Raw genomic sequence first — 14,283 nt, forward strand, 5'->3', positions numbered from 1 at the left:
ATACGGTGTGGGTCAGAAATCAGCAATGCTATGCTACTGCCTTCGTGTTACTATGCAGGTATGGTGTCTGTACCTTGTTGTGTGTACGCGATTGCTGTGTTTCTGTCTTTCCCTGCTGTGGTAGCTCTGGAGGTGAGTGTGGAGACACTAATCACACAGTGTTAGGGATTGGAAGGGACTGATATGCGATGTCAAGCACGGGGTACAAGTGTGCCCTGTAGCCCACTCTGTTGCAAGGGCTGCTCCGATGCTCCCCTGCACAGTGATGGCAAAGCCAGCCCGGAGGCTGCTCAGCCCCGCTCTCCCCGTCCCGCCGCGGCCCCGGGGCGGGCGGCAGCGCCGAGCACGGCGGGCCGGGCGGAGGAGGAAGGGCTGCTGCTCGCCGCGGGCTGACATCAGCCGGAGGAGGGGCCTCCCCGCGAGTTTCTTTGCTCGGTGCATCACTTCCCGCCGCTGCCATACTCCGCTGCCCGGTGCCGGGCTGCAGCCGCGGCGGGCGGCTCGGCGGGGCCGGCGCCCATGGCGTGTCCCGGCGGGGACAGCCCCGGCTCCGCCGCCCGCCGGCTCTACTCGAGGTGAGCGGGGCCACGGGGGAACCGGCCCCGGCCCCTCCCGGAGCGGCGCCCCCGCCGCGGGCAGCGCGTCCCGCGGAGCCCCGGGGCCGCTCGGTGGCCGGAGGGAGCGGGGGTGGCGGGCGCGGGGTTTGCGGGGAGGGGCGGGAGCGCCCGGCCAGGGGAAGGGAGAAGCTGTTGCACGGCTGGGGACCCGCCAAGGCGGAGGGGAGGGACGCGGTTTTGCCTCCATGGGGCAGCTCCTGTTCGTGCGGAGGGTGGTGGGTGCTGAGGTTGCTGGGAGGGAAACTGTGGTTTTCCTTGGCACTGGCCCGGACCGATCAGCTCCTGCTCTTAAGGAGGCTGATGGTGAAACCTGGTCTGTGCCGGGCGTTTGCATGGGAGGCTCATGATCGCACTGCAGAGACTTCAAGTCTCGGCTTTAAAATTGGGCGCTACAGAAATTCACACAAGGCTGGGAAAAAAATAGCTTCAGGCTGTCTGGTGTTAATGAAAATACCATATCTCGCCTGTTCTCTTCATTTAGATCAAAAATAAAAAAGTCTAAACTGGAGTCAATTTGGGGCCTTACGGCATTGCTTGGAGCATTGTTGTTTATGCTGTTCATCCTCATTGTGTTCTGTTTCTCCTCTAGCAGCCAGAAGTAGAGGTAATGCAGTATCTGGACTAGAGAGAGAAAAAACCGACTTGAAGTACATGCAGTGTAGTAGCTTTTCATCAGTTCTCTTGGCATGCATTGCAATAATTAGCATGGCAGCTAGTGGGTTGTCTAGTTTAATGAGTATTGGTTCATTAGGACAGCAGGTGTTTCTTGTTTTTATTGTATTGTATAGCAGCTCCTGGGAAAATGAAAAGAGAATGCAGAGTTAAAACCATTGGTCTGCCTAACCTGGTGGAGCTGCTGAGAAAAACACTGGCTTGGCTTTTGATCACGTTTTTCTTTCTTCCTCTTTTGTTTTTCTGGAAAACTTTTTAGTGAATGCGCTTCTCCCATGGCTTGGTCTGGGTGGTGTGTGCTGTTAAAATTCCCTGTGGTGTTCTTCAGGCCTTGGCTGTGCACATCCGTGGAGACTCTCTTTCTTTACTGAACTATTAACTGGATTGTAACTTCAAGCTTCTTAGTTTGTATTGCAGCGTAGAAACTTCTAGCCTGACATAAATTACTCCAAACTCCATGCAGTAGGAATATCTAGGGTGACAGGTGAAACCTCCGGTGACCGTTTGGGTGGTAAAGCCATGATGACTGGTGTCAGCCTTCCTACTGTACTGTTATTATTATTATTTTGGCTAGGAGCAGTAACTCAGGTGTAAGACCTGTAGAAGGTGCCTGTGCACACAGGGAGTGCAAGATCCCTTGTCTGGGGGTGGTGAATTCTTTCTAGGAAGAGGGATGGGGTGGAAGGAAGTGTGTCACAAAGAAATGAAAAGTGTTTGTTCATTTCACTATACCCCTTGATATTTCCCTAAATTCAGCCCCTCTTAAACAAAGGCATCTGTTCTGTTGTGCTCGCAGCTGACAATCCACGTGCTGATGGGGCCAAACTCTTCTATTTAGAGACCAAAGTCAGGAGTATCTCTGCTGCAGCAATAACACACTGTGTGCAGTTTTGGAGAAGAAGCCCTGTGCTGCTCGTTACATCAGCTCTTGCTAACCTTTCTGATGCCTTTTATTTCAATGCTGTTGCTACGGCAGAACTGTGAGTCTCAAGGGGAGGCTCATTGGAAGTCCAAAGCTCTGGAAGCAGTTGAGCAGTCGTGAGTCTCTGTAGGGTCGGCACATCCGTGGTGACCAGTGCCTGGTGTTGAACGCAGGATCTCTGGTGGGGCTTGGGGAAGCGTTGAACTCTGTGACAATGCTCTGCAAACCTGAGCTGAGCAAGGATTACGTGAGCCTAAGTTAATGCTTTACTTCCCAGGGGGTTTTGATCTGGTACTAATTTGAGTCCATCCAGTTCAGCTGTGTGTAACCTCTGAGGACTTCTGTTGGACAGAATGTGGGCTGTGGAAGCTGTGAAACACCTGCTCGCAGCAGGTCTATAGTGCTGCAATCAGACTAGAAATGTATAAATCTGACATGAAAACTTGGCTAAAAGCACATCTTGTTCCTCCCCCTGGACCTCCCTTTCCCTTCCCGTGCTCTGTGTTCTCTTGCAGCGCCTCATACTTTCAACAGAGCTGTTGGCTTTTGTAATGTTTACTAACTTCTCTTGATTGTGGCATAAACAGTCTCAGTCTTGCTCATTAATGTCACTACAGTGGGTACCTGACCTGAATGTGCATCAGGCAATTAGAGCGCTCTGAGCTCCACAGGTCTTTGTGGAGAAGGCAACTTTCTCTTACTCTGATGGGAAAACTGGGATGGAAGAATTGTTGGCCTTCTGACATGCACGGCAGTGAGAGAGCTGGTAGCTCAGTGTGGGGGTTAAGACAGGATAAACCAGTGTTTGCAAAGCAAATTGGGAAGAAGGTCCAGCATTGGGATGTTCCAAGGGATCACAACACCATGAAATATTCCAGTTATTTTCCAGGTGCTTGTACTTGCAAAGTAGTTTCAAAACGTACAGTCTGGACTTTATATAATGTTGGAAGCAGTGTTGCCTTTTGTTCATTGAAAAGGAAAAAAGAAAGTTACACATTGCTTTCTTTTAAGATACAATTAAATACCACCTCCTAGGAAGGTGATGTTTTCTATCTGCCTATGCACGGACATGAAAATTAGCAGTACCAGCAGTGCTCGTTTTGGTGTTCATTAAGAATTTTACCGAACACTCAAGTGAATAAGCCTTGTGGTGATAACTGCTGGGCTGGATTTGAGCAGCAGTGTGGTGACAGGGAGCTTTGTGCCTTGCTACCAAATCCTCTGAGCCTCGGGCTATGGAGAGTTGGCTCATGGGAGGGTGGCAGAGTGCGATTAGCTGGTTCTGTGGGACTGGAAGGGGCTCGGGTGAAGGGATCGCCTTGAACTTGGTGAAGGTTCCTCCAAACTCTTGGTATAAGGAGTGAGGAGCTGGCAGGACTGGCCTGGGGTGCTGGTGCTGCGGGCAGCTCTTGGTGGGTGGACGGGAAGTAGCTCCTTTCATATTTTTGCCTTCTAAAAACATGTGGAGTCAGTGCAGGTGACTTCTATTACATAAGCAGGACCTACATAGAAAATATAATGTTTATGTGATATTTTTATATATATTTTTTTAACCTGTTTGAGCTTGCAGGCTCTTTCACCTGCTGTTTGTGTCTTTGACTTCCTGGCACATTTCCCCTGTGTCCCTATTCTGATGTTCCAAATTGTCACAGCTGTCCTCCTCTTGTCTTCAGGTACAGATTTTCCTGCTGAAAATGCCACAGTGTCACGAGTGCTGTGACTGGAGATGGTCTGTCCTGGATGGGCGGGTTTGGAAGCAGGGGCTAGTTGGCATCACAGTGAAAATGTGGTGTTCTGCACTGCCAGAAATCCAGGAGTGACCCCTTTTTGTCTCTCTCTACTCCATAGATCAAACCTGAAATTGCTTGATTATTAAATCTGAGAATGCTGTTGTAGAAGTTTCTAAAATATCACAATTTTTCTTTCGTAGGCCTATGCAGTCAGTGTCCGTTAGACTGAAGGATGTGAAAAACAGGCCAAACATTTCTAAAATAGCTGTGCTGCATAATAGGTGGCTTGAGCAAAAAATTATATGATAGCTTAGCACGCAGTCTTGGTTTTGTTGACATCTGTTTTGGGACATTTTGAACAACTCGCTCGTAGTTTCAGCATTTGCGAGTAATGTGGTCATTGGGACGCGGAGCCAAGCGGAACATGGAGTCTCCACCGCAGCCGGGAGAGGGGACGGTGGCTGCTCAGACCTTGGCCTGGGAATCAGCGTCTGCCTTTGCTGCAGGTTTCCCCAGGAGCTGGGGCATCCTTTTTGACTCTTCCGTGTTTCACCTTGTGGGATGCAGCGGGAGCAGCTCTTTCCTTTTCCCTTTGGTGTCTGATGTTAAGCAGGTAGGGGATGTGCTTTGGACCCGTACAGTGCCTGGCACAGAGCCATCTTCATCTTATTTCTGACCTCTGGGTGCTGCTGCTGCAATACAAACAGTTGTTGCCTTCAGGGTGTTAATTTGACTTGTATGTGCAGGTGTAAATCACCTGGAGTTGATACACTGTTTGTGTGGGGGTTTTTTCTCCCCCTGTGCTGACTTGTATTTCACTGACTCAAGTTGTGCCAGACCTGCTCGTTGTGCTTTGGGGTGAGAGCTGTCCCTCAAAATTCCTTATCCTGAGATACTTTGCATTGGATAAGGCATTTGTGCCCAGCAGACTTTCAGGTGATGTCCACACTTGCATTCAGCCTTGCTTGAAGAGCAGGTTTGAACCCCATCAGCTCTTATGCTGCAAGGAGCCACCAGCAGCAAGTTTCTTGAAGTGGAGGGATATATCTATTGAACTCTTGTTCTGCTTTAAGAGCAGTTTTGTCTCCAAGTTGCTGATCAAGTATACCTAGTTCCACCCTCCACAGCCCCAATCCTGCACTGCGTATCACTTTGATCAGCAGCCCAGCTTCCAGAATTCAAAGCCACTTCTGTTATAGAAAACATGCCAAGCACAGCCATGCATCTGGGCATCCACAGCCTGACCACAAAGTGGGGCTGTTGAATCCTGGGCCTGGGCTATTTATATTGTCAGTGGGAAAGCTTTCCATTGACTGAGCTGCTCCCTCCCTAAAGATTCTTTTAATTAAATGTTCTTTGACAGATATGACTTTTTAACTGGTCTAAATGGGATTTTTTTCCCCACTGAAAGCTGATGAAAATAGGAATAATCTTGTTGGAAGGCTTGCATCCAGAGTTGTGAGTATCTATCATTTAATGTAGTAAGCTGACAAGCGTGTAAAAAAAAAAAACCAAAACCAACCAACCAAAAACTACTCAGCTAGAAAGGTACCAGTCCTGCCAGCACTCGGGGACAGGGATGGGGACAGGGACAGCAGCTGCCTGTGGCTGGGAGGCAGCAGCTCTCTGAACAATGCCCAGCAATTGTGCAACTGCCCAGGGAAGGAAGCGAAAAATTATCATTACAATGCAGTTTCAAGGGCAATATTAAATGAGCAATTTGTAGTATAACCCTCTACTTAACTGACTTAACATCTCCTAGAATGGAGTGACAGGGCTGGCAAGGGCAATAACTGTGGCCTCTGCTCCTACCAGGAGTGGAGCAAATACAGGCTCTTTTTAGAATGGAATCTGAGGGGTTGGGCTGAGAGCCCTCAAAGTGGGCGGCTGAACCTCAAATGGGTGTAATGGTCTGATCCTGCAAGTGCCCAAAGGATCCCTGGTCCACGGAGGCCTGGGGAAGGGGAAACAAGCATGTGCTGAGGAATCTCGTTGATACCTGATTGCTCCCACTGGAATAAGGAATGGCAATCAAAAGATCCCTCTGCAAAGGCTTCGATGTTGGAGGAGCAACACAGCTCCTGAATGAATTCTAACTTGGAAGGCTGTGCTACTCTCTGATCACAACCTTCAGGGTAGAAATAAATAGTTTAAAAATCTTCTGCTATTCCCAGTTTTCTTTCAACAAGAGGATTTTGCTCAAGGATGACAGGCACTGGAACCACAAGTCTTTCCTTTCTGACTCTGAGATTAGAAATGATATATCTAAAGAAGCTTTGCCTTCTGCTGCGAGTCACTAGCTCTGTGCAGCTGCTAAACCTGAAGGAATTTTGAATGAAGGAAGTTGGAGTGTCTTGTTTCCCCTCATACTTTACCCTTGACATTTATACCCTCTGGAGCAGCCAGAGGGGCTCTCCTCTGGGAGCTGGGGGCTGGTACATCTTTCCTCCAGCTGCTGCAGGAGAAATATTAAGAAAATGGATTTAAAATGGGAAAAACACCTATATTACACTAACAACTTAATTCACTGTAGAAGCCATTTCATGCTGAGCCCTGGCTCCTCCTGAGAGCAGATGTTTTGTCTTGGAAGCCGCTTTTAAAAATGCATGGCTAAAACTTAGTGTCGTGAGTTGATATATGCAGTTTGCTCTCTGAGCTGCAGAAGGTGACGCTTGCATGATGCTCCTGGGACGCAGCTTTGAACACACGCTGTGTGACAGGATCCCCTGCCCTGGGGGTCCAGCTCCGTGTCCCTCCCACGCTCTGGCTGTCGGGGAGCAGACCCAGATGACTCTTGCAAAAGCAGATCATCGCCCCTCTGATCCCTGTTCCTGGACACGAGTCCGGCTGCTGATCCGTGATGCGACCTGGGGCAAGTGATTTGATTTGCAGCCTCGCTTGTGCGTGCCTGCCCTGTCCAGCCTGTGGAGGAATGACTTTTGCTGTAGGGTGGCAGCAGACTCGGCACAGCGAGACCAGCTTTGCTGTGGAGCTTCTAAGTGTTGTGAGAACACCAATAATTCATAGTTGTGTGGGTTCCCAGGGGAAGCTCCAGTGTGCTGCTGGGACAGGCAACTGGTCTGTGTGTGCAGTGGTGTTTCTCCCTATGAAATGACAGCTGTGCATGTTGACGGGCAGAACGGAGGGGTTTGCTGTACAAAATGGCTTTGCCAGGTTATGCGTTTCCATGACTTTCTTGGCACTCCTGTGATACTGCAGATCACTGGGCTGTATTTGCTTTTTGGTGGGTGTCCCAGCAGGTGCCTTTTGTGACTGTTTGCCCCATGCAGCACCCTGGGCCTTGGCTGGTGGTACCTCCCTGTGCACTTTGGTGTAAATTGCTACGATTTCCTGTGCTCTGGCTTGGAGCAGCTTGAGTCCAAATTAGCTGTGGAGCAGGTTTTTCCTGTGATTCCCGCTGCAGAGTTGAGGTTGTTTTTTCTGTGCTCCATCTGTGGAGTATCCATTCATAGCTGAGGAGAGCTGGAAATTACTGATTAATATTCATCTCTCTGGGGCTACTTGTTAATTACTGTTATTCATGGTTTGTGTTACAGCACTGCCTGGTGTCCCGTGCCGCTGTGCCAGACTGAGCGGGTCCTGGAAGCGTTATATCCGTTCCAGGGTTTGAGAGTGCTTGGTAAACATCAATATTTTATTGCAGCCTTTCTGGGAAATGTTGTGGTTCTTTTCAAGGGTGGGAAATTGTACAGTCTTCAGGGTGAAAGAGAATATAGATGGCAATGCTGCGAGCTGCATGTCCTGACTCCCACTCCTCCCTTCAGCACTTCTTTACCCGCAGCGCAGTGAGGTTAATCGTGCATTGGAGACCTTGGGTTTGGCTTTTGTTGAACTAGACGGGGCAGCGCAACACATGCGTGGCACAATATTACAATGGTTCTGCTGTTCTGCTTAATGTGGGAGGGAGCAAAAGGTTGTTTAGAAGGAAGTTACCAGCTGGTGAATTAAATACCTTGCAAACATGGCGGGAACACTGCAAACCACATCCCCCAGGAGAGGAAAAGCAGCAGCCTGGGTGGCCACGGGGTCTGCTCATCATGAAGAGCCCAAATCCAGGTATTGGCTTTTAAATACAAGAATAGCCCTGAGTTGATAGAGTGGTCAGGCACCTGTGACTCTACATAGTTATCTGTCTCTCAGGTTTTGAAGAGAGAGCAGTTAATTCAAAAAGGGAGAGAGGGACACAGAGAAAAATGGTTCTTGTCAGAAAATTGCCTGCCTACATCGCATAAGAATTGAGTGGAGTTCCTGGGTCCCTGCCGTGGGGGGTGGTTGTCTGTGGAGAATCGTGAGAGATGGAAAGAGAAAAATGCACATCTCAGTTCCTGCAGTTGGGCAGAAGCTTTGGGGATGGGCAGCGGATGCCAGTGCTTTGGGCAGGGTCCTGTCGCTACTGTAGTCCAGCTGTGCTCTTGTAATCATAGCACAGCTGATATGGCATCAGAAAACAGCCCCTCTTTTACCAGTTTGTATGGAGAAAATGGCATTGGGGATTGTACCTTGCTCCAAAACACAGAGGCCATCAGATCTGACTTGTTTACTGGCCAAGCTTTCTGCAGCACGAAGGCAGGAATATAAACCACCAGTGACTAAACAGATGAAAATGTCTCACATCATAAGCAACATGTGTTTCTCTTTCCTTTCTGACAAATAAGGCCTTCTGATTTCAGCAAGGAGTAGCTTGCTTGGGCCAGCATCTTGTGGCGAGCGAACTGGGACTTATATACATACATGTAGACGAATGTCTTGGAATTGTGAGGCTCCACATGTGCCTTGAGGCATTTCCTGGCCTCCGAGTTCAGCCGAGCGTCTGGGCTCCTGCACTGGTCTAAATAATAAAACATATGAGTTCACTGCAACACACCCAGAATGTTAAGGCTGTAGCCCTTGGCCAGCTCTTGTATCAATTGCTTCCATCCGGGCTGTAATCCAGGAAACTGCAAGTATGAGCTCGTTGGGCGCTTGAAGTCTGTGGTTTGGTGCTTTCCTGGGTGAAGGCCCTGGAGAAAGGGAGGCTGTTGTGTTATCTGCGTTCATCGCTTTCGCGTGCACCGCCGGGAGTGCAAACAGCTGGAGTGTGCCAGCAAATACCAGGAGATCCTGTTCGACAGGGAGCGTTGACATTGTGTTCAGGTGTCTACAGAGTTAACAACGAAATGGTTGAAAATAGCCACTTTCTCCTCTACTGTTCTGGAAGAAAATGAAAACTCATTCTGCAAAATGTACATTTCCTTCAATGAAGCCATTCTTTGGCATTAGTATTTTTGGCAGAGTTGTCATCAGTCATGCCATTGACTGCGCATTTTGCAGAGAGCTCTGTGAGAGATCAGCAGTGAAAACAGAAAACCTGTGAAAGCCGCATGGGCTCCGGAGACCCTGGACTCGCACAGAGGTGTCCTGCTGTGCCTTGTGTCCCCAGGAAGGAGCAGCGGGGCCGGGTGCTTGGCTCTGTCTTGCTGTGGGGCTGATGAGCACGTTGGCAGGAGCAGGTGTCTCTGTTACACCTGTGCTCGCTGTGACCGGACTGGTCACCACCACAGCATCCACGACTCACCCTGATGCTGATTTAAAGCCAAATATGCAGTGACACAAGGATGAAGGGTGAACAGAGAAAGCCTTTGGCTCCCCACCACTGAGCAGAACTACATTCTTCAGTGATGGAAACCTCTCTGAGTGACCTTAGGTGAGCGTATGATCGGTGTGATTTCAAGGGATTGTTTGGGGTTTGCTGAAGCAGGGTCAGGCTCCAGCTGTGCTTGGTGATGCTCCGAGCCCATGTGCAGAGGGCAGGGTGGCTGGGCTAACAGCAGCCTTAGGGAAGGAGGTGCTGCACAGACCTGGCTCCAAGTGAGAACTGAGTCATTTGCCAAGGCTGCACGGCTCTGGGAGCTGGTTGCCTGAAGGCTAACATGGCACGCAGACAGGAGACGTGAAAATCTATCTATCTATATGCACACACAGAGGAGAGAAAAGTAACAGCTTGAAACATGTGACTGGAATTAAAATTAAAACAAATTTTCCCAATTAAAGTCGTGTGTTGGAGGATGTAACTGCTCCTGAAAGGCTCAGAGAGGCTGTTTGTGCAGCACAAATGCAGCCGCTCCATGATGCCCTGGATTGAAACAGGCAGGCTACTCCGGCACGCAATCCATGTGGGAAGCGGTGTCGTTCCTGCGTGTCAGCAGCTCCCACCGCCCTTACGGGTGAAGGTAAGGGGCTGCTTCCACCTGTCTCGTCCTCCCTGCCGCTGCTGCCCGTGCTCCCGCAGCGTGTTTCTCGGTGCAGCCTGCTGTTGTGTCTCTCACTGCTGGGTGAGGATGTCTCTATGCAGGAACTATCTATGCAGATATTTTTCTGCAGACATGTATTATGCAGTAGTCAGGATAAATGAACTCCCTTGATTTGAGTACGTGTTTAACCCCAATGCTGTATCCTCCCCCCTTCCACCAGTGTAAGGGAGGAGGGGAGCGGTGAATGAGTCTGGGATATTCTGCTGGAGCTGGATGTGCTGTGAACCTTTACCCCACTTTGTGAGGAAACGTGAAGCTTTTTGGCATGGAAAAGCTTAAAAATCGGGTGCTTCATCCATTTATTCCCCTTACCAATGGCTCAATTCCAAGAAACACATAAAAGACCATGATTTTGTTAATTTTTTCATAATAAGTTTTGCAATTCACTTAAAGGCAAGTCATTTTATGGACTAACTCAAGATTTTGTGATAGTGAAAAAAAGTATTGGGGAGATCATTAGCATTCTTGCTGTATCCAGGGAGACTTTCCAAGAAACGAAATGCTTCTACCAGTTCCTTCTGTGGAAGAACAGGACCAGAGTCCATATCACAGATGCAAAGATGTACCATGCTTTGATGTATGTGACAAACTCCTATAGCGAAATATAAAATAAATAGCCCGCTATTTACACAGGTGATTGAATTACACTAATACCGCGGTGTCGCAGCAGGATCTGGTGTGTGGTGCTGTGTCGGGGAAGAGCAGGGACTTATCTCCGTGCACTTAATTCATACAGCTGTTCAGTGCAGCAGTGCTGAGCGTCTCCAGGGTGGATGTTATCTGTGGGGCTGGGCTAGGGTAGAAGCGCTAGAAATTTGGCAAAATGTGGTGGAGGACTGAGCCACACGATCCTCTGGAAGAAGTGAAACCAGCTTGTGAGATGCTGGAGCGGAGGGTTCCCCGCAGAGGCAGCAGACGCCCAGGCTGTGCTGCACAGTGCGAGACGGCGGGTCTGTTCTTGGATGAGCAGAGCGCAGTTCTCACCTCGCATGGGAGCTGTGTTGCTGTGGGGCGATGGCCTGGCCTTCTGGGGATCCTGCCACGCTCTGATTTATAGGCTTGCAGACTAATCTGATGGCACACGGAGGTTTGTTTTTTTTTCCGTAACCCCATGAAGAACCCAAAAGTGCTCTTGCTGCTGTTCTGTTGAATCAGGGTTTTCACGGAGGAGTTGCAGAAACTGTGTCTAGAGATGCAGAGGACCCTCGGCTGATATCTGAGCTCTCGGGGAGCCTGCGGTCCATGTTTCTTTCAGACAGATGTGGAATATTACCTTTACAAGATCCAGAGGGCTGCCCCATGGCTGTGCAGCCACCAGGGAGAACAGCAGCCTCCTGCGCCTGAGCTCTCGCGCTGTTTGCCAAGGCAGCCTTTGGAACGTGTGCGTGTGTCTGGGCTGATTGCTGAGTTTTAGAACCACTTAAATTTTCAGGGAGAGCATGACAATGCTTTTAACAGCGCTCGGAGCACGAGACAGCTGCAGAAAAACAATGAAGAATTGGTGCAATCTGCTCTGCTATGGTTTTGCCAACCAAAATCTGTTCAAGTGTCTGGCGTCGCTTCCAGCCCGGGCGTGAGCTCTGCCCACCTGCTCTTGGCCACCTCAGAGAGCCACCGTGGCTGTTTTCCTTTGCGATTTTCTCTGGTTTGGGCACACAATCCCTGAGGTGGGAACTATCATGGGCTCTCACTGGTGTGCTCTGACTCAATATCACCATCTTCACTGGCTTTACCAAGTGGAAGTTTAAAAAAGAAATTGTTGCCTGTTTGCGTTTGCTGGACTTTATTGCTTTGTTCCTGCTAACTGCTTTTCAATGAGTTCTGCGGCAAGTAAAAGAGGGCCAGGTTCATGCTGATTCTGTTGCTAAGATCAGATCCAAACCCCTTTCCCATGTGAGTGTTGGTGCTGAGGAGCATCCTGAGCCATCTCCTTGTGAGCTCAGCACCTCCCTGGATGGCCCAGGAACAGATCTGGGGGGGTTTGTTTTCAGCCAGATCCCAAAGGGCTTCAATCTTGGACTGAAATCCTTGGCTCGGGGCTGAAGGGAAGCAGATGAGACAGGAAGGGAACAGAACCAAATTGGATGAAGGTTGCTGGGGAGTCAGTAGAAAAACTGTGGTGTGAACTTTGTCACCGTTTTCTTTTGCCCCTCCTCACGATGACAGTCTGTTTGCCATGCCCTGAGTGTGGATCCGTGGTTGGCGTGGATAGGACAGAGGAGTGGGTGCAGCCTTGGACTGCTGGAGCTGGGCAGATGCTGGAGGGCTTGGGATGTGCGTGTGGAGGGGACAGGGGCTGGGTGATGGAACAGGCAGAGGTGTTTTCCTTTGTCCAGCTGAGTTTAAATGTGGTGCAGTCTCTAGTGTTGCTGGGACTTGGCAGCATCTTCTCACTCTGCAGTTGTTTTCCTGCTCCAAGGCAGGAGCAATTGGCAGGTCGAGAGAGGAAGAAGGGGGTGCTGCAGTTGAAGAGGTTTCCAGGCAGCTTGAATTGGGGAAAAAACTTGAGCCTGTGGCCTCTGCATTTCTGGGAAAACAAAGTTTGCTTTCACTTGGCTTCAGAAAAGTACTCTGGGTATGCAGGAAAGGAAATCTCGTGGGGCCCCTCAGCCTGTGCAGTTGCACAGCAGAACAATTGTGCTGGGTGGCACTTGTGGAGCTGAGCGTGACCCTTCCCGCAGCTGGGGGTGGCAGGACCCTGGGACAGAGACTGTGCTGTGATGCCTTGGAGTCAAAGCTGTCTCACAGCTCAGGTCCGGGGCTGCACCCTCGTTTTGTCTCACCTGAGCTGGCACCGCTGTGTTGTAGCTTTGTGATGGTCCATGAGGACTTGTCCCCAGCTCTGATGGAGGTGACAGGAGGGGCCAGGCTGCCCCCCTCATCCTGGAGGTGGAGGGAAGAGGGGTCTGAGTCTGGACGTCTCCCGTCTCATTTACAGTGCTTCTGAATTTGGAAAGATCCCCCTAACCAGACTCCAGCCGTTTTCAGTAACAAGTTTGGCATCAGTGAACCCCTGTATTTGTTGAAAGCAATACAAGCTAAATAGTATAAGTAAAATGGGTGATAAATAAATTGCCTGTTTTCATTGTATACCTGCTGAAAAGCCGACTATTTATTATTCTGCTGTATACTGTAATTGTAACCCAGGGTGTTTTCTAGACGAAGCAGTATACTGATTTAAATCACAGCATATGTTTTAGTGAGAGGATATGTTGACCTAATTGCCAAAGCAATGTTACAATGAAAAGCCATTCAAACTGCATGTCCTCTCCTGCCCCCTGGTTTCTGGAAGTGACTGAAGGAAATAACACTTCACTTCTGGTGAAATCATCCCCAGAGTGTTGTTTCATTGCAGTTTGATGGATTTTTTTTTTCACTGAAGGCACTAGCATCGTACATGGAAGCAAAATGCTCTTGGAAAACTCAGGAAGTTTCCCTCATTGTGCTGAAATCACCGAGTTCATGTCAAGTATCCTCAGTGACCCCAGTGCCTCTACATTTACTTTCCTTTAACTCAATGGCAGGTGGTGGTGGTTGGGTTTGTAACCTGCTGCTGAGCCATGCAGAGAGATTTGGATCCAGGCTTCTCAGCAGGTTTCATTCTCACTCTTCTTAAAAGTGAATTTTCCTGTACAGTTCTTCTTTTGAGGCATCTTGTTCAATTCATCTGTTCAGTGGATTTTTTTTTAATTATTTTGGGAATCAGAACATGTTTTTATGAATTAATTTTCAGATAGGTATCTCCTTAGACCCTGGAAAGTATTTGACTCTTATAATTTAAGTGCTTTGAAAATGGGCATCCAGTGAAACTGTTACGCAGGACAAAATGAAATTCACATTTGCACCTTAATCCCATCTGAGCTTTCTCAAAACCTGCGAGTTAATTACATTGCATCATGATCCTTTGAGTAATTTTGGAGCACAAAGTCTTACATTTGTGCTCATTGCCTTCTAGAGGTTTCACTCCTCAGATGACACAGAAAAATTTTCATTGTGTTCTCTGCTCTTCCTATGGGTTAAGCTATATTTGT

At 49.0% G+C, this 14,283-nt stretch overlaps 1 protein-coding gene across 2 annotated transcripts in view; it reads left to right on the forward strand.

Moving 5' to 3' along the window:
* The first annotated feature begins 407 nt into the window (after positions 1 to 407).
* Positions 408 to 14,283, forward strand: part of GPSM1 (G protein signaling modulator 1) — a 58,028-nt gene continuing 44,152 nt past the window's right edge. The window contains exon 1 of one of the 2 annotated variants that reach the window (XM_065035607.1): positions 408 to 575. In XM_065035607.1, the coding sequence (XP_064891679.1) occupies positions 520 to 575 (56 nt within the window). In that variant the 5' untranslated portion in view covers positions 408 to 519. Of the gene's footprint in view, positions 576 to 7,498; positions 7,582 to 14,283 lie in introns of those variants that run through there. The other variant, XM_021280017.2, reaches the window with a different exon arrangement.

This window comes from Columba livia, chromosome 19, assembly GCF_036013475.1.
Source record: "Columba livia isolate bColLiv1 breed racing homer chromosome 19, bColLiv1.pat.W.v2, whole genome shotgun sequence".
NCBI lineage: Eukaryota > Metazoa > Chordata > Aves > Columbiformes > Columbidae > Columba > Columba livia.